This window comes from Larus michahellis, chromosome 2, assembly GCF_964199755.1.
Source record: "Larus michahellis chromosome 2, bLarMic1.1, whole genome shotgun sequence".
Taxonomy (NCBI): Eukaryota; Metazoa; Chordata; class Aves; order Charadriiformes; family Laridae; genus Larus; species Larus michahellis.
In genome coordinates, this window is record NC_133897.1 from 157,381,570 (window position 1) to 157,404,654 (window position 23,085).

The following is a 23,085-nucleotide window of genomic DNA, read 5'->3' on the forward strand; positions in this document are numbered from 1 at the left end:
CAGGAGTGATCGCATCTAGGGGGACACTGACAGCCTTTAAGCTCTTCTGACAATGACAAAAAGGATGCCAGTAAAGGCAAATGGGACACTGGTCTGCTGATACGAGGATCCCTCTCATATTGTTGGAGTGAAGCTCATTTTTTCCTGTAGATGACATTTCCTGAAAAGGTTACACTTCAGCTGCTAACAATCATTTGAAATCAGCCTATGAGTCAAGTATTCTCTATGATGCAGCTAACTCATCCATACCTGATCACAAGAAGATAGGTGTTGTCTTACAATTGGAATGGAATGGAATGTGTTGGGTTGGAAGGGACCTTTGAAGGTCATCTAGTCCAACCCCGCTGCAGTAAGCGGGGACATCTTTAACCGGATCAGAATATGTCCTACTATGAAGTCAAGTGAATAAAAACACTGTCGTAATAAAAAATTCACAATGTCAAGTTCTCATTTCTAAAATAAGCTTTCGGTTTTTCAGAAACTGAAGGATTCTAATATCTATTAAAATAGCCAGCTATTACAGTTTCTTCCTTCCTTTCCTCACTGTTCCACTTATGGTACAAAAGAACACAATTTGAAACCACAAACACAGATACATAAATTAATTCATAGTTAGAATAGAGACATATAAATTAATTTATAGTTTCTTCGTTAAGTCTGATTCCCTTTGATATAGATGACCTGGGGACTCTATTGTTACATGCCAGCCTATTTCAGCGGCATTTTTTGCAGACTAGGACTTCTGAACGGAGTTCCTAAATCTCAGTACTGAGATGCATAGTAATTACATTTTGATCACTGCATCTGAAAAAGCTGTATAGAATTGCACAGAGTGAACAGGTTTTGATTCCAAGTTACTTGGACAACGGCATGGAATAAATCCCTAAACAAGTTTCCAAATAACATCAGTGTGTGTGGATTTGTTGGTGAACAAGACTGTCATCCAGAGTGTCCTTGACAAGCTGGAAGAATTCACCAGCTGAAACCACGTGAAGTTGAATAATGATAAATACAAAGTCCTTGGGACAAAACTAACCCCTTGCAACAGCACAGTCTGGGAACCAACTGCCTACGTGACTATTCTGCAGAAAATGACCTGGTGAACAAACTGAACATGAATCAGACATGCAGCCTTATGACAACAAAGAGTAATCATACACTAGGCTACATCAACCAGACTGTAGCCAACAGATTGAGGGCAGTGATTATTTCCATCCAGTCAGTCTTCACGAGCTCCCATTTGGAGTAATGTGTCCAGATTTGGGCTCCTCAGCACAAGACCGACACAGGCAAACCGGAATAAATCAAATAGAAGGCCGCTAAGGCACTTACGGGGACCCACTATGTAAGTAGAGGCTATGGGAGCTGGGTTTGCTTAAGCTAGAAGAAAGACGACTAAGGGATCTGACTGCAATCTTCCACTACCTAAAGGAAAGTTATGAATAAGACAGAGCCACCATCTCAGAGGTGCACAGTGAAAAGACAAGAAGCAACGGTCACAAGCTACAACAAGGGAAATTCCAGATGTACAGAAGGAAGAAATTCTTCACCATGAGAGTGATGAAGCACAGCCACAGGTGCCCACAGAGGCTGTAGATTCTTTATTTTAGATATTTTCAAAACTAACTGGACAAGGCCCAAGCAGCCTGATTTAACTTCAAAGTTAGCCCTGCTTTGAGGAGATGGCTGGACTAGAAGATGCCTATAATACCTTCGAGCATACAATTTTCTATGATAAACTTTATCATGATGGTGTTATAGTTGATTTAGCATTTAAGACAATAATTGATACTTTCAAGGGATAGCCTTCCATGCTTATCCAAAAGGTTTGACTCAGACTGCTTCACTCTGAACAAAATAAAATTTCCACAGAGAAGAATCTATTCTAGTTTTAGGACATCATTATTTTCTAAAATGCATATCATAAAAATATGCTAAATTATTCCTAAAACATTAAATCCAGGGAACAGTTTTAAAACAGAATTTTTACCCAATTATCTGGAAAGTATTTATCCACTATCTCTCTCATTTTCGCTTGTTGAGTATGAAGAATAGAAGGGTCAAAATACAGTATCACATAGAGCATAGCAGCCTGAGTAGCCAGGGCAGTGCTGCGGTGTTCTGGTAGTGGATATGCCGAAACCTAGAAAAAGGGAACAAAACAAAACTGAACATAACATAACGCAACGTGAACCACTTGAAAATATTACAGGTCACATTAAAGAGTACAGTATATAGATATTAGGAGGCAAGGAGGATATTTAGGTAAGCTGGATGTACTTACACATGCAGCATATTTACCAGATATATTTTTCCGTATATATAAAAGTTGACTGTGTAAATGTCTGCTAACTTTAACAGGCTACAGAAACATTTTACTGTGCTGTAAATGAGTCAAAGGAGGGATGAACCACAGACCTTAAAACCAGTTGAAAGGAGAAGAGCTAGAAATAAGTACTTTATAAGGACTAGGTATGTTTAGTTCATCTTGGATAGAAACAGGGAGTAATTTAATCAAAGTAAGAGGCAATTAGGATGCAGATAGTTTAATTATTCACCAATTCCATGTACCAGAAAGATCAAAAAGATTCAAATTATCAACTGAACTTTCATTTAAAAAAATACAGAGAATAATATATTAGAAGACCTCCATACTAACAAAAAAGTTGGCATCAAAATCACATTCAACATTTTCAATGTAAAACAGTTCTCTGCTTTTATTTAGGAACATCCTATTTGTCTTTAATTTTGTTTGGTTATTGTATTAGGTTAAATGTTCAGACTAGTAAGAAAAACCAGGAAGCTTCTGCCCACTGCCATGAAGAATAAGCTGCAAGTATCAAAGGAGATAACACCTCAGACATAACACCATTTAGTAAAACAAGCCGTATCCAGTTAGGGTTGAGCTGAAGATTTCTACCCTACTTTTTGTACTACATTTGGAAAAAGTACATTGTTTATAACCATGCTTTGTATAGAAACATTATGTCTTTCATCGTCAACTGTAAAATAGAAATAAAAAAAATTGTAATATTATTTTAATGGAAAGGCAATAAACCAACAATATTATACAAAAAAGAGGACAAGTAATCTTGATACAAAGTATCAGCTGATTTAAGTAAAACTTCTAGATTAAGTAAAAGAGTATGGTCTCACAAACATGTCATGGTTTCCTATCTTAGACATAGATTATGTCATAAAATGGGCTCTCCTCACAACTTGCTACGTTATCTTTTGTCTGTTTCTAGAACACTGCACAGCTGAAAAGGCATTTTTCCCCCTTGAAAGTTATTATGTCTGTCCATAATATTAAAGTGTTTTCTATAAGGTCCCTACTTTTAAGTTATTATTCCTGCCTAAAGATTTAAGACTTTGTTTCTTATAATCATTCATTAATCTTCAAATGCTGGTTTTCTGGCATCCGTAAACTGTTTCAGTTATCCAGGATTCACTAAAAGTGTGCCAATAATTACAGAAATAAGATTGATTGTCCATTCTAAAGACAGAAGCCTGCTCAAAAGCAAATGCTTTATTAAAGATCTCTCAAAGGAGTCATATTAGAGGAGACTGTAAACACAGTAGCCATTACTAATACTTTGCTTTGACTTCTATTCTTTTCCTTTATTAATACAATTGTCATAGTTTAGAACTGTGATATTAGTGTTCCTTTTTAAATGCATTGTCTACTAAGGGATGATAAATCTCTGCAGTAACTAAAAGAATGGGAATCTCTGGAAGAATTAGAATTATTAAGAGTGACCAATCATTTATGATTTAAAGACACTAAACAAAAAAGGTTGGTTTTTTTTACTGCAAGGTTGGACAAACACTGGAGCAGGTTGCCCAGAGAGGCTCTGCAGTCTGCACCTCTGGAGATACTCAAAACCCAACTGGACACAGCCCTGGGCAATCTGCTCTAGCTGACCCTGCTTGAACCAGGGGGTTGGACTAGGTGATCTTAAGAGGTCCCTTCAAACCTCCATAATTCTGTGGTTTATTTTTTTCCGGGCTTCACGGTTGAGGCTTCTCAACCTGAGAAACCATTTTATATTCAGTTTTAGATCCCTCTTTTATCTCACATTAACTTACCTGGTTATAAATGTCATCTGACCGTAGGCGGCCAATAACCATGCTAATGAATGTTTCACTTATGGGTACCCTGCTGAAGTAACTCTCAGGGTAGTTTGGAGGTCTTTTAGCTCCAGGCTGGCTTGAGTATCCAGTGCTTCGAAGCAATTTACAGATATCATCTAAATTGGAATCAGCAGAGGATCGGGCTGCACTGTTTTACAAAAGAAAAACAAAAATTTAGCTGTATGACCTAACTATTCCTTCCTTCTCCTCACCATGTAATCACACCTTTCCTCCAAGAAAATGATCCCTGACTAAGGTCGGGGAGATTTTTGGTTGTTTAATCCATGAACATAATCTTTACCATATTATAGGAGGACACTGGTAAACGTCCATACTGGAATCCCAGATAAGCGCACAAACAGAAAAATGAACTTTATTCAGGAAAAGAAACAAGGAGCTTTACATTCAGAGGAGTTTTCTTTTTTTTTTTCTTTTTTTTTTTTTTTTTCTTTTTTCCTCCCCATTTCTGAATTCCCCTTCCTGACCCACTTCTACATTCCAGAGTTAAGGAATCCTCTCTCATTATATACTGAGAGGCATAAACATAGTCAAAGAAGCATAGAAACAGGATAACTAATTTTTTACATGCGTAAAAGGATTTGCACTGATGCCCTTTGAAATCCTGTCATATAACAATGCTGTCATCCTACCCTGGAAACTCCTCATTGGTTTGACTAAGCAAGCACTGTAACTACGAGAAGCAACACATTTATTGTGTAGATACTCAGGACTTTTCACCAAGATTTGCTCACATGTTTGGGAACCTGTGATACTTTCATAGCTGGCACTTGCAACATTAAAGCTTTAGCTGAAAGTTTGTCAGCAGACTTCAAATTTCTATCATGAGAGCATGAAAAATCTGTTGCTCCAGTTTTGCGGCTAGACCTGTAAAACCAGCTAATGCAAGGACATTATTATGACAATTAACATGCAGAGAGCCCTGCACAATTATCAGAGTCTATCTGTATCGCCAGACAGTCAAAGAGTTGCTGATTTATTTTAACTCAATAACCTAGTTAACTGAATATACTGCATGTTACATCCTTCCAGCCTCAAGCCCTTCTGAAAACCGATGCATATTACCTGTATCTGTAGTAGGAAACCAACATTCTTTCTCTGACTTCTCCTTCAATCTTCTGGTCAATGACCAGTAGCATGACTCCATATAAATAGAGCGCTTCACACTGTTCAGAAAAAGGAAGAATGAAGGGAAGAAATCACATAAATGCTATTTTGTAGTAACACACAAAGACAAACATATATTGGTAAACTAACCCAACATCAACTATGCAGTCAATACAATATGAAAAATGGCAGGCTGTATATTTTTGGTCTTTGTCCTCCTAAAAGTGAGTCATAGCATTTCCATGCATTCAGTAAATTTAAATATTTGTCTAGTTTGGCACCAAACTAGTTGGTTCATTTTCTACTATTACAGAACTGTTCAATACTTACTAGAAGCTGTTTTCCATCTTCATTAAGGAGGACTGTTTCTAATGTTTGCTGAATGTAAATTCCTTCATTGAGGTCATCTAAATATCTAGGAATCATAACAAAGAGTTAGTCATTGACTATTTTGCTCTCAAATCATATGTCCTCAGAACTCAACCGGTCAATTTTCTCTGAAAGTCAACGGACACATCAGAACATTTCCCTACTACAAGCAGCATGCAGTTTTTCCTCCATACCCTGATGGCATATGTGAAAGACACTAGAGGATACTTTGTAACTTACAGCTAACATCCTCTTAGTCTTCTTAGGGGTGAGTAACAGCCTGAGAACAGAGCACTGAGAAGGCTTCCACTCCAAAATTTAGTAAAACTGTCATTTTTTCAAATTTCCTCAAAAATAACTCTGGAAATACCATAAATTAATCTTGATTGCAATTTGGAAGGTAGAGCTAGAAGTAGAATATGTTGATCTCAATTAACAGAAGATTTCTTCCTATTAAAGGATTTTCCAGTAACACTACTTACTAATAATGTTAAATACGTAATCTTTTAATTACTCTCTTCCTATAAGATCAATAACAAAACCAATTTTTACACTTAAGATTCTCTGGAACTTTTTCTTAGAGTACTTAATGAACCTTTCATATTCTTTTTTTACCGGTAAGAGTAGCAAACTTGAGAATATGGCAACTTCACCGAAAAATTAAATTCAGAAAAATAATGCAAATGAAAGTTAAAGAAAAAAACCCACCTGACATTCTGTTTTGCAAGACCACAAAAAACTTAGTTTAATAATGTAGAGTCTCCTTTTATTAAAAAAATCTTCAAGACAATCTCCAAGATAAAGAAGAAAACGTAGCTCTAGCTTACAATTGAGGAAATGAGGTAGAGTGGTTAAATGTTTTCAAGCTGGTAAGCAACAGTAGGAGCAAAAGTTAGTGTTCGCTCCAGCAATCCAGATTTCCAGGTACACATGAATATGCTTCAACAGTGAGCACATCAGGTCTCTAAGGAAAAAACTTCTCAGTGTTAAGACTAAACGGTACTCTAGTCTGTAAGAAAATCCACACATATTTAAGATACCTTACCTGTTTAAATCTACAATGTATTTATGTACACTCTGAAAAGCTAGATAAAATCTCGTCAAAATTTCAATGTTGTTTTCACGAAATTCTTCATCTAAGTCCAGTAACTCAGGTTTGGCTTCCAGTTTGCCTTCACATGTCTCAGGTCCCTAGAAAAAGAAAATAATTTTTAGAGATAACATTTAACTTTGACTTCTTTTTGACTTCTCTTCAGTAGGACACAGACACGTACAACCACCACTCTGTGCACAACGCCAGAATTAACGTTTCTCACTAAAACAAGGATCTGTAGTTTTCGAAGCTACTTTGTGATTGAACATTGATTCCATAAAGATGAGTTTTACACTTTGTTACAATCTGCAATGATTTTAAATATGATTTATCCCAGGTAATCAATGGAAAAGAATAGTTAATGCTTTGGGTAAAGCCCCAGTGCATCTGAAGACACTGTGTGCTTTTTATAGTGCTAACTATCTCCCTGCTGGGTTTTTTTTGCTTTACACCTTTGGTCTAATTGATTTCTCAGATAGAAATCGTAACACTGAAGCCTTACAAAGCTTAGTACCTTCTCATTTCACATACATTTAAACTGCTTGAAAGTATTACACTACCTTTTTTTTCTTACAGACTCTGTATCTAGCTTAGTGCTAGTCCCCCAAGTTAATGCAGAAACTATGTCATTAACAACTGCGGGGGAAAAAGGGTTGGGATGAAGAGCTTGAATTCCTTAAAGCAATGGTACAAACTTTTCTAAGCATTTACCACTGTCAACGTTTCTCATTGGTCTCACCATCACCATTTAAATGAAAATACTGTTAATGTTCCGTTGAAAATATTAACATTTAATTGAAAATACTGTTAACGTTATTCCACAGACCACTTACGACAGCATGAGATCATGGCTTAAAAGGATTTAGTCAACATGAACTACACAAAAATAGCTTAAAATAGAGTTAAAATGAAATATCAAGCTTAATACCCAGATGACATTTTTTGTGTTGTTTTAAAAATGCTCTTCTGTTTCTCTTTTTGTGCAAAATACCTACATAAAACAAAGGATAAAAGCAGGCCCCAAACTGCCCATGAAGTTCAAATGCCCGAAGTAAACAGCCTGAATTTTCAAAATCTCAAATCTCTTCTCATTAGGTAATTCTAAGAATCATGAATACAGAAATGGCACATTCGCAATGAAAATATCTGTAAATTCACTGATCTCTACTTTATGTCTTTTCTAGATTTTGGGGTGAGTACTCTGAAAAGCAGCAGCACTGTTATGCTTCTTTAACGTCCAAAAATCTTACAGTTTCAAGGATAGTTGTATTTCTCTCCAATTATGCCTACTTGCTTTTAAAATTTCAAGTATTTTGTTTAAAAACAGCAAGCACTTAGATCTAAAGGTATCTGGGAAATGATTTGTGCTCAGGGTTTTCAGCATCTAAGGCTCATGGTTAGTGCTTGAAATTTATAACTCTTACTAAAAAAAACCCACAATCCCTCCCCCTTGCTTTACTATTAACACTTCTTGTATTGTACTATCCAGATAAAGTCAGATTAGATAAGTCTCTGTAGTTCCTTCTTAATCACGCTGAAGAATTGCAAAGAGAAATAGGTACTGCAAGAAGCTTAATTTTGTAAGGGAAATAAGGGCTTTTCATGGACACTACTCTTTGATCTATTTGTTTATTCAGCACATGTGACAAGTCCAGCGAACGAACAATCCCAGTACTGTCAAACAGGAAAGCAGAAAGCAGTTTTCATGGCTGCAAAGAATGAACTACAGATAACCAAAGGAAGACGGGCATACTGCCCACAGTACTGCTTCAAAGGAAAAACAACCAACTGCGCAGGCTCAGAACCTGATGGTGAAAGTATAATTTTATGTTCCTGCACGAAACTACTACTACTACTAATAATACACCCCCAGAATACAATACTCAAGTTTTATATAATCGGTATCCATCAAAGTTCACAGGCCAGATGACTCATCAAACATTTTGAAAGGTGTAGCTGGGACTATTCTTGAATGCACTTAAAACTGCTGCCCCCTTCTTGCCCTGATACTCTCAGCGCAGGTATCAGTTATACTTACATTCTGCCTACTGGTTTTAAGCACAGAACCTTCCCTAGACTGTTTCTTCTCACTGAAATGAGTAAGATGAGGCTAAGTATGACAAGAAGTACATAAAAAACAAGACAGCCCAGAAGCGTAATGTTAGCATGCAAGCATGTCCCAACTGCTATCTCAGTTTGGTGAATCTCTGGTAAAAACTAAGTGAGTAAGAAGTCAATTCTGAAGAACGCTAGTAATAAACACAATAGTCAGGAATGGCCATTTCATAACGTGAAGCATCCTTATGCAGGACAGCAATGCTTTAAGGAAAAGTTTAACAATAAAAGAAAAGGATTTACCTTAAAATAGCTGAAATCAAATATGATATCCCCATACTTCTGTTGATCAGCCTTGTCCTTTAGCCTGAAAACACCAGGAATAAATTCAGAAAGTCTCAGAAGTTCTGCAATGATGGCATTTCCACAGGAGACAATCCGAAGAACTGCCTGACCACAGAGATTGTTTTCAGCTAGAAAATCAACCATCGCGGAGCTGGATGTGACAGAGCAGCAGAAATCCTGCAGTCAGCTTCTGATTGTTAGTTATTTGAAGAAGTCTGATGAGAAAACTAGCTGCGCCATTAATAACCTGTAAAAACAAAACCAACACACATTGAGGGGTTTGTATTCGTATTTTTATAGTTTAATCTATATGTGGTTTTAAGCATATTCTAATTTTTTTTTTTAATTTATGTAATCTAAATTATCCACAGCTTTGTAAAATGAAAAAAAAATACACACTGAATTAATCTTCAGCATATACACTGTGTTTGACTCAGTCACTTGTGTGACCAGGAAAGGAAAGCACAACCTTTTGTACCAGAAAAGTTGAGAGAACTATTGAAAAAGGAAACCATCACAAATACTGAAGCGATTGAGACCACGCAAGTAGATGGCAGCAAGGAAAGCAAAAACACGTTACAAGATATGTTTATATTAGCTACCCACTTTGAAAATACAACCACAGTGATTGCGATAGGCTTTAGCAACAAGGAAAACTTTTACAGCAAATGGAAACGATACAGCTCCATTCCTTCATGTACTACCGAAGGCTTGGTTAGCTTCGGTGCTGCGGTTGCATTTCCTGGTCAGTTTTATTTATTGACATGTTTCCTACAAGATAAGGAGCGCGGCAGCGCTGAAAATAAGCTTTTGCATTTAGAAACACTCATGGAAAGTTACGAATTGACTTTCCAAGAACAACCTTCCAAGCCACTGAGATAAATTCAAGATGACAGTGCCTCTTCTGCCCCGAAACGGGAACGGGGAGCCCAGCCCTCCCGCCCGGCGAGGCGCCGGACACCATTAGCGGCCGCAGCAACCTCCCCGGCGGGCCGCGGACCCCTCAGCGGCCGGACCGGGCTCGGAGCTCCATCCCACCCCGCCCCCCTGCCCCAGTGCTCTCCCTCAGGGTTCCAACCGCGCCTCAGCGGCCACACCAACCGCCCGCCGCCTCCCCTCACCCGGCGGCCTCCCCGCCGCTGCCGGCCCCGCTCGGCGGCGCTCACCCTCCCCCGGAGGAGGGTGCTGGGCTCCCTCAGCGCCTGAGGTGAGGCGCGGGCAGCAGGGGGGAAGGAGGGAGGAAAGGAAGGAGGCGGCGGCCCTCCGTGCGGCGCGGCCGAGCCCTCCCCTCACATGATGGCGCCGTCATGTGGAGAGGCGCCGGCTGATGAGGCGGTTCCGCCGCCCGGCCGGCCGGCCCGCCTCCCCGGGGCCCAGCTCGCCCGCCTGTCCCTGCCGCCGCGAGGGTCGGTGCAGGGAGGACACTGCTGGGCCAGGAGCCCCTTCGGGCCTCGGCGGCTGGGACTAGGTGAGGCGCTGGTGAGGGCGGCTGTTCGGCCGCCCCCTTCCCCTCGGGCGGGGTGAGGGCAGCGTTCTGCCGGCCGAGGGAGCGGGGAGAGGCGGGCGGGAAGGGGATGTGTGGCCTTTGATCCTCCGTGCATGGCTGAGGAGGGGCAGGGTGGGCCGGGGAGTGAGGTGGAGGGCTGGGGGAGCGGGGGTTCCTGCGTGGTGGGATCTTCTCCAGACCTTTGTGGCGGGGAAGTAACGTCTCCCTGCGGTAGGTGGTCACCGAGCGTGTCTCGGGGGTAGGCACTAGTCCTGGTAGTCAGTGAGCACTTGTCATCTCTAGATCTTGTGTTATAGGAGTAACTTTTTTTTTTCTTATTCTCCTTCATAGTTTGGGATGTTGAAGCATAGAGAAATTAGCTTATTTGCTGAAATCTTTAAAATAAGTGGCAGAATAGAAACTGTAATTTAAGCTTGCTGCTTAGTAGCCCTGTCTGGACCATTTGATCACTTATTGTTGAAGGAAGAAAACCTGCCTCGGGTAGTCTCACTTGGTCACCTTTTCAACTCTGATTTTGCTGGTTGTATTTTCCAGAAGTGAGGGGGTGGGAGTTGCAAATTTTAAGTGCTTCATTGATGGACCCATTGAAGACCTTCCTGGCAAAAAGGAGTGCCTTAAAAAACACTACTGTGAAGCCAGTTCCAGTGAGGAATGTGGCTTTTCCTCTGAAGGCAGAGTGGACAGCTGCAAGCTGAAAGTTGAAGAATTCACTTAGAAAATTCAAGAGTGAAATCTTTGCTTGGGATCATAAACAGTTTCTAAGAAAAATAATATTAAAAAGAAAAAAAAAGGAAAATTTGTCCAATAGTACTAGACAGATTGAGATGAAACTACCAATCCAATGGTATGATTTAATATTGTAAACAGTAACTTCTGTTCCTGTGTAGTTTGCTCAGTGCTTCCACAAATGCCAAGAGAATGAAGAAGCTTTTTTAACTTTTCACTGTTGTTTTTTTCAGATTCCTGCCTTTCACAGTGTGTATCTGTGAAATTTCCAAAAGAACAGCAGGCTTTCTCAGTGAGATTTACCAAGTTCAAGAAGGGAATTAGGTTCTCACTAAATGGGCCCGGAAAGATGAAGCTGCTAACATGATTTTATGTGACTATTTAATAGTGTATATTTGGATCACAGAGGTTCTATACAAACAGTCTTGCTAAGATGGCAAACAGGTGCTTTAAAAAAAACAAAAAGTAACAGCTGAAAGTATTTATTAAATCTTTAAGAGCATCCTTTTCCTTTACTTTCAAGGAGTTCTGTATGGAACTTTTTCCTTGTCTTCTGTTGTTTGACAAGCCTCTAAAGATCTCTAAAGGTAGCAATCACTGTCTTTTGGTGGGGAGAGCATGAGCTGACATAACAAGCTGTTGTTGAAAGCTGCTGCCTCCTCTGTGGCAAAATGCACCTTTAGAAGGGTCCAGAGAGGAAAGCAATTTATATGTAATTCACAAGTTTAAGTGGTGAACTTGAACTGTTTTTAAAATGTTGGAAGCACATGACCTAAAAGTGGTGTCATAAAAGATAGTCTTGAGTGGCCAAGCACATTTTTTAAATGGAAAAAAAAAAGATCTGAAAGAAAACATTAGGATAGAAGAGAGCATGACAGCAGGCATTCAAGCGTCAGAGTCTGCAGGATATTCATGAGGAATGTGGCAATGTTGTTCAGGTTAGGGTGAAAGCAAGATTTAGTTATGGACTACCAGGGAAAGTACCAGAAGGAGATACAGCCTTGGGTATGCAAAGCTTGGGCAAAGCTTTGTCCTTTCTGTGAAGGTATTTTCCAGATTTCTGTTGGATTATAGCCTGTCAAAGGCTATTGTTGATAGAACAACTGATCCCATTGGGATCTTGTGTAGAATTCAGATAAAACTTCTGGTATATCCCAAATGTGGTTATGGATTCCATTCTCTCCCTCCCCCAATATGATCTCAGTATAGTCCTTGGACTAATGCAGTATTTCTGTCTATTCAAGACTTTTATTTTTGTAAACAACTGCGTATCTAAAGCTGAGCAGAATTTTTCTTATCTCCTGAAACTTAGTATAAAATTCTGCATGCCAGGTTCATGTTTCTTATAATAGCTACATGTTATCCAAGCAAGTTATGGCAAAGCATGAAGAAGGAAGAGCAGAAGTTGGAATTTTTGAGAATCATAGAATGGTTTAGGTTGGAAGGGACCTTAAAGATCATCTTTAGGTCCTATTCATATTCAGTAAGTAGTTCGGACCACCCTGCCCATCTAGACCAGGCTGCTCAAAGCCCCATCCAACCTGGCCTTGAACAATTCCAGAGACGGGGCATTCAAAACTTCCCTGGGCAACCTGTTCCAGTGTCTCACCACCCTCACAGTAAAGAATTTCCTCCTAATATCTAATCTAAATCTCCCCTGTTTCAGTTTAAAACCATTACCCCTCGTCCTATCACTACGCTCCCTGATAAAGAGCCCCTCCCCTTCTCTTCTGTAGGCCCTTTTTAAGTACTGGAAGGCCACTATAAGTTCTTCCCGGAGCCTTTTCCAGGCTGCACAACCCGAACTCTCTCAGCCTGTCCTCATAGGAGAGGCGCTCCAGCCCTTTGATCATCTTTGTGGCCCTCCTCTGGACCTGCTCTGACAGATCCATGTCCAGAAGAAACCAACTGATGTGAGCAGTGTGGATAGGCACGGCATAAGCAAACCCACGTGAAGGTTGTGTTAATGACAGAGGAGAAGCAGTTAATCCCTGCAAGGCTGTAGGTTGTGGATCAGTATTGGAAAGGAAGACGGTGGTAAAGAAACTAAACGTGATTCCTGTGGAATGCTATTCTGTGCTAGTGGAATGTTGGTACTAAAAGTTTGTAGCAGCTTTGGGGGAAGCAGGCAGCATTTGTAAGGTGCGCTTTTACTTAAAAATGGTGGTAGATGTTTTACTGTTAAGTACATTCTTAAAAGAGTGGCCCTTTGTTAGATTATTTTTTCCAAGGGCCAACTGTTGAATCAGGCTTGTATTTGGTGAGGCTGAACTGGATGCAAGAGGTTATATTTCTTTCAAGCCTACTTGATAACATGCCTAGAAAACACAGACAGGTTTTTGGGCATGTGGGCTTTTTTGGATCTGAGATAGAGCAGTAATTTTCAAGTGAACGTAATCATTGAGTTTGAACCTCATTGTGGTTTAACAATAGGAACGAGCAGATGAAAACTGCAAGTTGCTTTTTGTGTTGTAGTTCTGCTTAATAGTGAATAGGAAGTGAATTGAAAACCTCTGGTGAATTGGAGTTCCACAGAAACTACTGGCATCTTGGGAGCTAAGATTCCATCCCTGCTCTCTGCTGTTTCAGTGATTCTGTTGACACTGCTTTATGGTTAGCTATCTGTACTTCTGTTTTCTCTCCCAAATTCTTTGGGTGTAAGCTGCATTCAAAATGCTTTATCTGTTACTTCTAGAGTAACGATTTCAAGATGCCGGGCAGTGCAAGAATCTCATTCAACTCTGTGGATTCCTCTCTTTCATCTTTGAAAAACTGCCAGTCTTACATAAATACTGGAATGGAGATTGCCACTCATGTTGCCCTTGACCTTGTGGAAAGTTTCAGTAAGTATATTCTCTCTTATTGCATCCTGAATCTGACAGATGAGTCCTAGGCCTATGTATTTTGTTATTGTCAATATCTATCTTCATTATAGGAACTGTAGCTCTTCTGGCTAGACCAGGCTGTTTTCATTACAATCACTTAATTATCTTAAATGATAAGTTCAGTGAAAATGTAAATACCAGGCAAACATTGTCCCAGCTTTTGTAACACCCAAGACTAATTGTGTTCCAGTGGTGGGTACCCTACAGCTTTGTAAAAACTTTAACATTGCTGAACAAGATGGAGAAGGCCTCTTAAGTGGGTGAATAAAATGACTTTTCATTCCAATACTGCTTCTTTGTGTGTGTTTTATTTGATGTTTAGGGCAAGATATATTTAAATAATGATTTTGAGTACAAAGCTTGAGACACCTGTTAGGGGATGCAATTTTTTTAAATGCTGTCTCTTTCTCTGCTGAAAATTAGGCCCTTTTGGGGTGCTTCAATTTGAACATTTGCAAAATGGGGTACCTTAAATCTGTAATCACTTCTAACAGTCTCGTCATTGCTATTTCACAATAACAGGTGCACTGCAAAGCTACTTTTCAAAGACAAACATTAGGCATCCCATTTCTCTATCTTTCTTAGACCTGTGATAATGTTTTCACTAGGAAAAAAATAAAAACTTTAAAACTCCAAAACCCTAATAGTTTTAATTATGAGTGGAGAGTGGAGAACGAGAATCCTCTGAAACAAAAGTTTTGCTGTTCATTATAAATTTTGCACACAACTAAGACAAGTTTTATGTACAATCAAGATGAATGCTTTTCTCTGTTCCTACTGTGATAGTTCTCTCTATCCTTCGACCTTTTTATCCATACTGCCGTCAGAGACAATTGACATGTAATTTCTAGTGGGGTAGAGGAAATGGAAAGCTTGTCTGAACAGTCAACTGGGGATTCCCTTTGAGGTAAAACTGGTATAACCAGTTCTGTTTCCTCTCTGCTTTTGTAGTCACCATCTCTCCTACCTTGCCATAAGCAATATGTGGAAATACACTGAATGTACTGAATTCTTTCAGTCCCAAGACCACAGAATGATCCACAGAAATTAGTTATTTGTACAAAAGTTAAAAGCTTTGATTAATTTCACATTTCAGTAAAAGCCCCTGTTGCATTCCCATTTGGAGGGGTGAAAGGCAACTTAACGCTTCGCTGTGCAGGTCTGCAGCTGGAAGCCTGTGCATTATACTCCTAGGAAATGTTATCTTCCTCACTTACTTACTTGCTTCTGACACATTAATCCTTATTTACAAACTTGAAATTATTTTGTCCATTTCAGTCAGTAACCAAAAGGACCATATTTAGCATTCTATCCTGAGGGTAGGAGATTACTCTTGGTGAAATGCCTACGGTCATTGTTACAGTTAAGTTACATCATGGAGAGGGAAAACAGTTTCTAGACCATAACGCTCATTTTATTTTAACAGGGGCACCTTTCCTGTAGAATCATAGTTACAGAATTGTCAAGCATGACCTTTTAACATAGTCCATCCCATTGCTCTACGGAAAAGGTATTCCAGACTTGTATTTTTAGTTTCACCCTCTTTGGTCTGGTGTTGCGGTGTTAGCTTTTTACTTACAATAACTGTCCTCTTCACTGCTACACTTCTCCTTGCAGATATATGTACGTGTGTACACGGAACAAACAAATAAGGGAAGCTCCTCACTCATAAGGTTTTGTTTTCACTCTGCTGGCTGCTCCACTTGGACTTCAAGTTCTTATGTTCCTTGCACAGTGCCATCAGGAAAGATACAGGGTTTCTGTGGCATGACGTACTTCTGATAAACAAAAGAGTTTTAGAATTAGCATCATCTGATCTGCCACACTTGACCGTTCAGGTCTTACCTCCAACTCACATGTGATGGTTTCTATTTCTAGAATTGTTACTCATCTATCCTACTTTGCCTCCACGTTCTGAGGCAAAATAGAAATTAAATTTTGAGCCAGCGTTAGATAATACATTTCTGCATTCTTCTTCTAGTCCCATTTGCAGTTTGTTTTAGTTTCCTTTACAGAATTTAACTGTCCAGCTTCTGACAGGTTTCATTGCCAGGCTTTGTAGAAACAAAGAATTCTGTTATTCTGTTTTACAAGTGCTATTTCTGTGAAGGTATTTTATTCCTTTGGACTTTCATATTGGACAACTCTGTTTTTTGGGAATAGTACCAAAACTTGTCATAGCAAGTACATGAGAGAGGTCACATTCACATCTGAAGACAAATAACTGAAAAGGCAAAGTTAGTGTAGCAGGTGATGTCTGTTTACTCTCTTAATTGCTATTCTCCACAAGCCCAATCCTGGAAACGTTTACTGGTAAGCATATTTATTAGGTAGTACACAGTAATGTTTGCTGGACTGGCTACCATTTAATGCAGTATTGTGGAGGGACTTCCTATAAACGTACACGATGGATCTAACCGGATCACTTTTCCCTACTTTATTAGATATGGTAGTAGATTTGCTCTGGTGCTGTATTTGAGATGCTTTCTATGCAGCAAATGCCATAGTTTGTGGGTTTTGTGGTTTGTTTTTTTTTTAATTAAACAGTGATTTGTGAAAGAACCTGTGTGTGATTTTTCTAACGTGAGAGCTCTAGTAAAGATGAGAAATATAAATTAACAAATTTAAGTTTTCTTTGACATGTTTAAAGGGGTTTTATGGTGTGCCAATTTTGTGGGTGTTTCCCTGTTCAGTAAAAATTACTTCCTGCATATTAGCACTGTAGGGCTAGAAAAAGCTCTTTGGTTTCTGATGTATTTAGTGGAGAACGATAGGAAGAACGCTTCTAAAGGATGTAAAAAGAAAACAGTTTGGTGTTTCAGCACTTTTGTATTCATGTAAGTTATAAAGCAGCCACATGATTGTTCACGTAGAGTGAAAATCTAAGCTCACTAGGGGGCAGAAGAAGATAGGAAGTAAGCAGTACTTCCATTTAAGTTACAAAAAGCATTGAAAAGAAACTGGCCTCTTTACCTGTCTGTTGATCGGGCCATGATCCTTGAGTAGCCTAAAGTCTTCTCCAGTTAAACCACCCAGAGAACACAGAACTCTTACACTGGTTATAGACGCTATAAAATCCTCTCAGAATGATTTTGAATTTAAGCTTTGTAAACAGATGGTGGTAGTGTTACATAGAATAAAGAGGGAATAAAACTACTTGTTTGATCGTGAAACCGGAGGGCTGCCGATAGGAAGAGGTGACAGACTCGTGGGCAGGAACTGGCTCAGGATATTCCATGATTTATAGTAACCTCGTAACCTATAGTAACCTTTCTCCAGACATCTCAGAGGCTTTGCAAACACTGGCTAAGCGGCTCAACTCTCTGGGAGGTAAATAATGGTTGTAGGGATTACTTACTTCACCACCACTGAAATGAAATTTATGGGTGAATAATGGCGCCTACACAGAAACATTGTAACTGTATTATAATCTCATAATCCAAAAGAGAAAATAAGATTTCCTCTAACTGGCTGAAACAACTGAGAAAACTTTATTAGAGAAGATAGAGGTTTTTGAGTTGGACATCAGATTAAATTGCTTACTCATGAATAAATATCACAATAGATCTTTCACACCTTTATTTTGACATAATGTTTGAATGTTTCAGAACTAAATCAAGCACTGGGTTTTCATTTCAGCGGTAATTTCATATGGAGAATGCCTCATGTTGAAGTGAGACTATCCTTTCTCTCTGCACCATAATTCCTTTTAGGAAGCTGCCATCTACCTACTCACTCACTTCAGTCCTGCTTAAATGGAATTTATCTGTTTCGGGCGGGATAAAGGCAGTATGGCTGCAAGCCAGTGCATGTACTGATGCTACTAGTGATTACTGTGCCTACTGTGCATTACTGCACTGCTGTAGTTAAATTTATTTTAAGAGCCCTATGTACATCTATTCATTATATTCTGAAAAATGAACACTTTTGCTCATCATAGTTAACTTACATGAGGCCGTTACTTTCTGGCAATAAAAACAGAGCCTTTTAGTTTGGATACAGTTCTCAGATTTGGGATTCTTTGCTTTTCTTTTTTTTCTCCTACGCATTAATTGTGCTCAGAACTTCCTATTAACTTGGAATTTTCCCCTATAGCTTTTGACTTTCTGTTCTGGAAAGATAAAGTAATCTCACTGGACACAGATATTCCAAGGAGTATAAACAACTGTTGGAGGAATTGATGCGGGAGGAAGGGTCAGTTAAATAATTAAACACTAGCTCTGCAATAAATAGTGGTCAGAGAAATCTAGAAAAGTGAGGGAATCAGTTTCACGAATATAAATTGCAATTCAGATTACTTTGAAGATCTGAAGATTTATAGCCTCTCATTACATGGTCCCACATTTTGAAATGTAGGACAGAATGTACCAATTAATCTAATTCTCCATAACCTTGAACGAGTTTGTTTTACTACTTTCTGCAAAATAATAATACTAATAAAAACAATGCTTTCTTTTCATATGAATAATGGAAAGATTTAACACCCAATATTTCTAGGCAGATTCACGTTCATCTCTACTTATGCATATAGTTCTCTTGACATCTTTTTGCAGTCCACAAGAGTAAATTTAAAATTATTTCTGTCCATTTAAGCTTTATTTAATGCTGTGAGATGTTTTGGGAGTCCTAGTGAGAGATAATATGGCAGTATGGATTTTTTACTTGGAACTGTAAATAATGATAGACCTCACATGAAGAAGTCAAAAGGAAAATATTTCACAGTAGAATTAAAACAGACTGAAATGTCTGTGAGGCTTTTAATGATATAAACACTCAGAATCTGTTCCCAGCTTTGTACTACCTCCCCTTTCTTTTATGCCTTCTAGCATCTTGTTCACTGCTGCTGCACTCTGGAGATAAATCTTAAGTTAGCTCTAACCACAGTGATTCCCAAGTGTCTTTCCTCTAAGGAATCCACTGTTCACAGTGTGCTGTAAGGATGAGATACTTAGACTGCTGTAAGGTTCATTGACAAAATTGCACTTACCAAGTCTTAATTTCATCAGTGATTCTATTGCTTAGTCCACTAATAAATTTGCGTCCATTTTGTTCTAGTCCTGCATAGATTTATGAAAAAAAATGACTAGTGTTAACTGTTCAGGTCAGGCATTGCTCATTTATGAACATGTACGAACTCTAGCAAAATAAGGCAGAATTCCTGTTAACTGCTGTTAATTTAGGTGAAGAATAATTGTAATGCATCTCATCCTGAAAACCTTTTATTTCTCAAATAATCTTGATGTCTGTGAAGCTAAATTGTTGATTAAGACCTCCTTGTCCATTGAGAATCTGCAGACTTTTAGCATTAAGCATCTTGATGGTGGTGTGATGTGAGCATGTGCTGGCAAAGAGAAAAAATTTTAAAAGATCCTGTAAGGGATTAAGGATCTGTATCTAGAGGTTAAAACTAGTTTCACCAAACTGAATGTCAAAGGCAAACAGCCACCTTAAAAGCTCATTTTATTTAATGGGTTAAAAAGAAGGATAAGTTTTATGTCCATCTCAGTCTTTATGCTAATTATCTTTAGATACTGACATTGTCTAAAAGTCATCTTTTCCTCTTCTTTCAAGAATTCCGTTGTGGTATAGAAACATTTTAAAATGTTACTATATAAGAAAAACCAAACACCTAAGCAGAAAACTAGGCTGTGCACAGGTGGTTTCAGTATGTCCTCCCTGTGCTCAAAACAGTCTTGGATGTTCTGTGCCCCAACCTAGCAAAATACTGAAGGAAAGGATACATTGAAATTCTTGAGTGGTCTGCCAAGTTTCAGGGTGGTCTGTATATTTTAAAGCTTCAGCACATGCTTATCTCCTTTGCTGGACTGGAGTCCTAATAGATAGGTGAATTTGAAGGTGACACTGTTTGAAATTAGTTTTAATGCAAGTAAAATCATCTAAGTTCTACTATACTCAATTTAGCCTCAAGCTGCTGTTTGAGCTTTAGTAGTGTGATTGAAAAAAGAATTCACTGAGTCAGTACTTGTTTGTCATTGTCTCTCAAATGTAATGCTCCTAGTATGGAACTTTCAGCCCCCTATCGACACCTTTGCATGCTGAGGTACAGCTGTTTGCACTGCTAATTAAACTTCTCTTAGTTGCTGAATTGTCTTTTACTTAAACTACTTAAAGTAGCTCTATAGGGTTAGAAAGCACTGCTGGACATCCGTGTGAAATACTGGAAGGATAAGTCTTACTCTTCTTTTTTGAAATTAGTGTCACCTGCTGTGTGTTGACTGATGTGCTGATAATGATGTGAATATGCTGGCCCAGCACAGGTCTGCCATGTCCAAGACAGGCATCCGTTCCCAACTCCGCTCAGAGTTATCAGATGTGAATTCTGTTGACTTGCTGAGTAAGGATGGCAGTTTTATCTGAATCCTCAGGAGGAAGCAGCAGAACTGTGTCAATAATACGGGACTGTGAAGTACAGAGAGCTATAGATACTGGAATGAAGAAGACTACCTCATGGTCACCTCCAGGCTTTTAGCCGAGCAGCTTGCTCTTTGGAAGGGCTGTTGCTTTTGTCTGGGCTGGAGTCAAAGACTGGGAGGAATGTCCAGTACAAATGGGAAATAACTGGGAGGGCTGGAGAGTATGCTAACTGCAGACAAGATGATAAGAATTTCTTGGCATAAAACTTCTGAAAAGCATTTTAAAGCATTGACAGATAGGGTTTTGTCTAATTAGCTGAACAGGTTTTCTAGTAGAGATCAAGATACTTCCTTGATGGGCTTTCTTCCAACCACACATCTCATTCCCACTGTGAGGTGTAGAGGCCCTGGAGTGTAGAAAATGTGTGTGGGACACAGTTATTGCACCTGAACTCTGATCTTATTTGGGGGGAAAAAATGAGATCCTTTTCTTTTTCTTCAAAAATTTGCCCTAGAACATTATGGTCAGCTGCTACCGTGGCGCCTTGCCATCTGTATTACATAGCAGTGATCTTCCCGTAGCAATGGCAAGGTCTGCATGAGAATTCCTCCTCTCTGTCTCCACACGTTGAAGGATTTTTCTGCTCACCAGAATGTACAGGGCAGGCCCGTGGGTCTTACGGAGTGTTAGTGATACGATTCTTTGGCACGTGCCCCAGATTAAGTTAGCCTTTTACAGCTCTGGCTTTTCCTGCTTGTCTGCTCGTTTCCTGGTGCATACCCTGTTCTCCCTGCCAGCAGAGCTCACCCCAACTCCGGCTGCTTATCCCATTTGTCTGCTCCCCTTGCCCCAGAGCTGTCCTTGCACTTTTCTTCATGTGTGCTGCACTGCATTTCACATGTGCAATGTCCTCCCTTTACTGGCTGCTTTCTCTTCTACAGATTGCTTGGGACCCACCCTGCATCATGATGCCTGTTAAATACTAGCCAAACAGTAGTTGGTAATGTAGGTTCTTTTTTCAATGTGGATTTAGGTCTGTGAGATTACCCACAGCACTTTGATTTCTCTCACTGCTCTCTTAAAATGATGTTAAACAGGAATCAAATCACTCTAAACATTGCTGACCCTTGTTGACGTAGGAAGGAGAGTAGAGAATATAGACACGACAGTCAGCCTAGTTTTATTAAATTATTGTCAACTTTTTAATACACGGTTCATGAGCGTCTACGGAATATGCACTATTCTTACATGCAGTGCCTTTCTAAACACATTGCAGCAACCTATAACAAACAGTCAGGCTTGAAGATTAAAAGTTTGTTCATCACAAAGCAAGGGACCTTTCCATGGAAGTTTCACTGACAGTGACCTAAAACTTCTACTTTGAATGGTGCAAACTCCAGCATAAGGACAGACTCTGTAGCTGTGTTTTAATATAAAATTGTTTGGTGTTTTTTTTTTCTAGTTTATTTTTCATTGAAAGTGCAAATGTAGGATTCCTGCAGTACCTTAACATAACATGAATCTTAACGTTGGCTAAGTTCTTGTGCATGAAGTGACCACGATGTGATTGTCTGTGGATCCAGAAATGAACCTGCCAACACCTGTGCTTCTAAAATTGTAATGCTCTGTTAGTTTCCATAGTGTTAGAGATCACTGTGCTTCATAAAAATAATCAAAACATAACATACTTATCCTGAGAACAGGCTTTAGTGTATAGACTAGAACGACACTTTGCAACCTGCTTGAGCAAGAGTTAGCACGAAGGTTGGCTGACCGAGGAAATGAGCAGGACTAAACTTTGACTCGCTATCCTGTTCTTGTCCAGGGATGATAAGCTGTGTCAAGATGTTTTCTTGTACATCCTACTTTCCTTTGCATATGTTTTATTAGGTTGCTCTCCACCCCACAGTGGCCTCCTAATGGACAAAGCTGTGGCCTGTTTTGTAGGGACCCTGCATGAGGAATCAAACCTTGTTTTTCCCTTATGAGCCCATATATCTGTGAAGGTGCTCTTGGAAAGCAAATAGCGAAACAGTTTTATATGCGGTGTAGGAATAGCATTAGAATTGAGCAATCCATTACTTCTTTATGGACACAAGGGAACAATCTTATCTGGATTTGCGATCCCCAAGAGCATGCCTCAGTCTCTTGGAATTTACTTTGTCTTTAGGTTAGAGTAAATTCCAAGTAAGCGTTGCAGGGGGGTTTTTTTGGTGGAGAATATAAGTGTAGAATGTCAAAGTCCATAACTGGAGATAAATGGCTTTTCACTGACGCTTGTTGTACAAAAATGTTTTCTAGCTATGAGAGAAGGTACTGTAGGAAACAAAGAGAGACCAGTGATCCATTAAGTTCAGTAACCCTTCGGTGTTAGCCTCTACCAGATGCTTCCTGTGACGCTGCAAGAATTCCCTCACCATACCAAGTTGTTCACAGAGGAAGTTTCTTTCTGACCCCAGGCATTTATCTGC

At 39.3% G+C, this 23,085-nt stretch overlaps 2 protein-coding genes across 4 annotated transcripts in view; one reads left to right on the forward strand and one right to left on the reverse strand.

Annotated features, from left to right (window-relative positions):
• WASHC5 (WASH complex subunit 5) overlaps positions 1 to 10,435 on the reverse strand; it is a 29,525-nt gene extending 19,090 nt beyond the window's left edge. Inside the window, exons 1-7 of one of the 3 annotated variants that reach the window (XR_012585794.1) lie at positions 10,243 to 10,433; positions 9,080 to 9,368; positions 6,674 to 6,819; positions 5,590 to 5,674; positions 5,218 to 5,318; positions 4,090 to 4,282; positions 1,991 to 2,143 (exon numbers count right to left, since the gene is read on the reverse strand). Coding sequence is in view for 2 of the 3 variants with exons in the window: in XM_074577815.1 (XP_074433916.1) it covers positions 1,991 to 2,143; positions 4,090 to 4,282; positions 5,218 to 5,318; positions 5,590 to 5,674; positions 6,674 to 6,819; positions 9,080 to 9,265 (864 nt within the window). In the remaining variant the exon portion in view is untranslated. Of the gene's footprint in view, positions 1 to 1,990; positions 2,144 to 4,089; positions 4,283 to 5,217; positions 5,319 to 5,589; positions 5,675 to 6,673; positions 6,820 to 9,079; positions 9,369 to 10,242 lie in introns of all 3 variants that reach the window. The other 2 variants (XM_074577815.1, XM_074577816.1) reach the window with 2 other exon arrangements.
• A 15-nt stretch (positions 10,436 to 10,450) lies between these two features.
• Positions 10,451 to 23,085, forward strand: part of NSMCE2 (NSE2 SUMO ligase component of SMC5/6 complex) — a 132,721-nt gene continuing 120,086 nt past the window's right edge. Inside the window, exons 1-2 of the mRNA XM_074577817.1 lie at positions 10,451 to 10,589; positions 14,050 to 14,197. Coding sequence (XP_074433918.1) covers positions 14,065 to 14,197 — 133 coding nt within the window. The 5' untranslated portion in view covers positions 10,451 to 10,589; positions 14,050 to 14,064. The remainder of the gene's footprint in view (positions 10,590 to 14,049; positions 14,198 to 23,085) is intronic.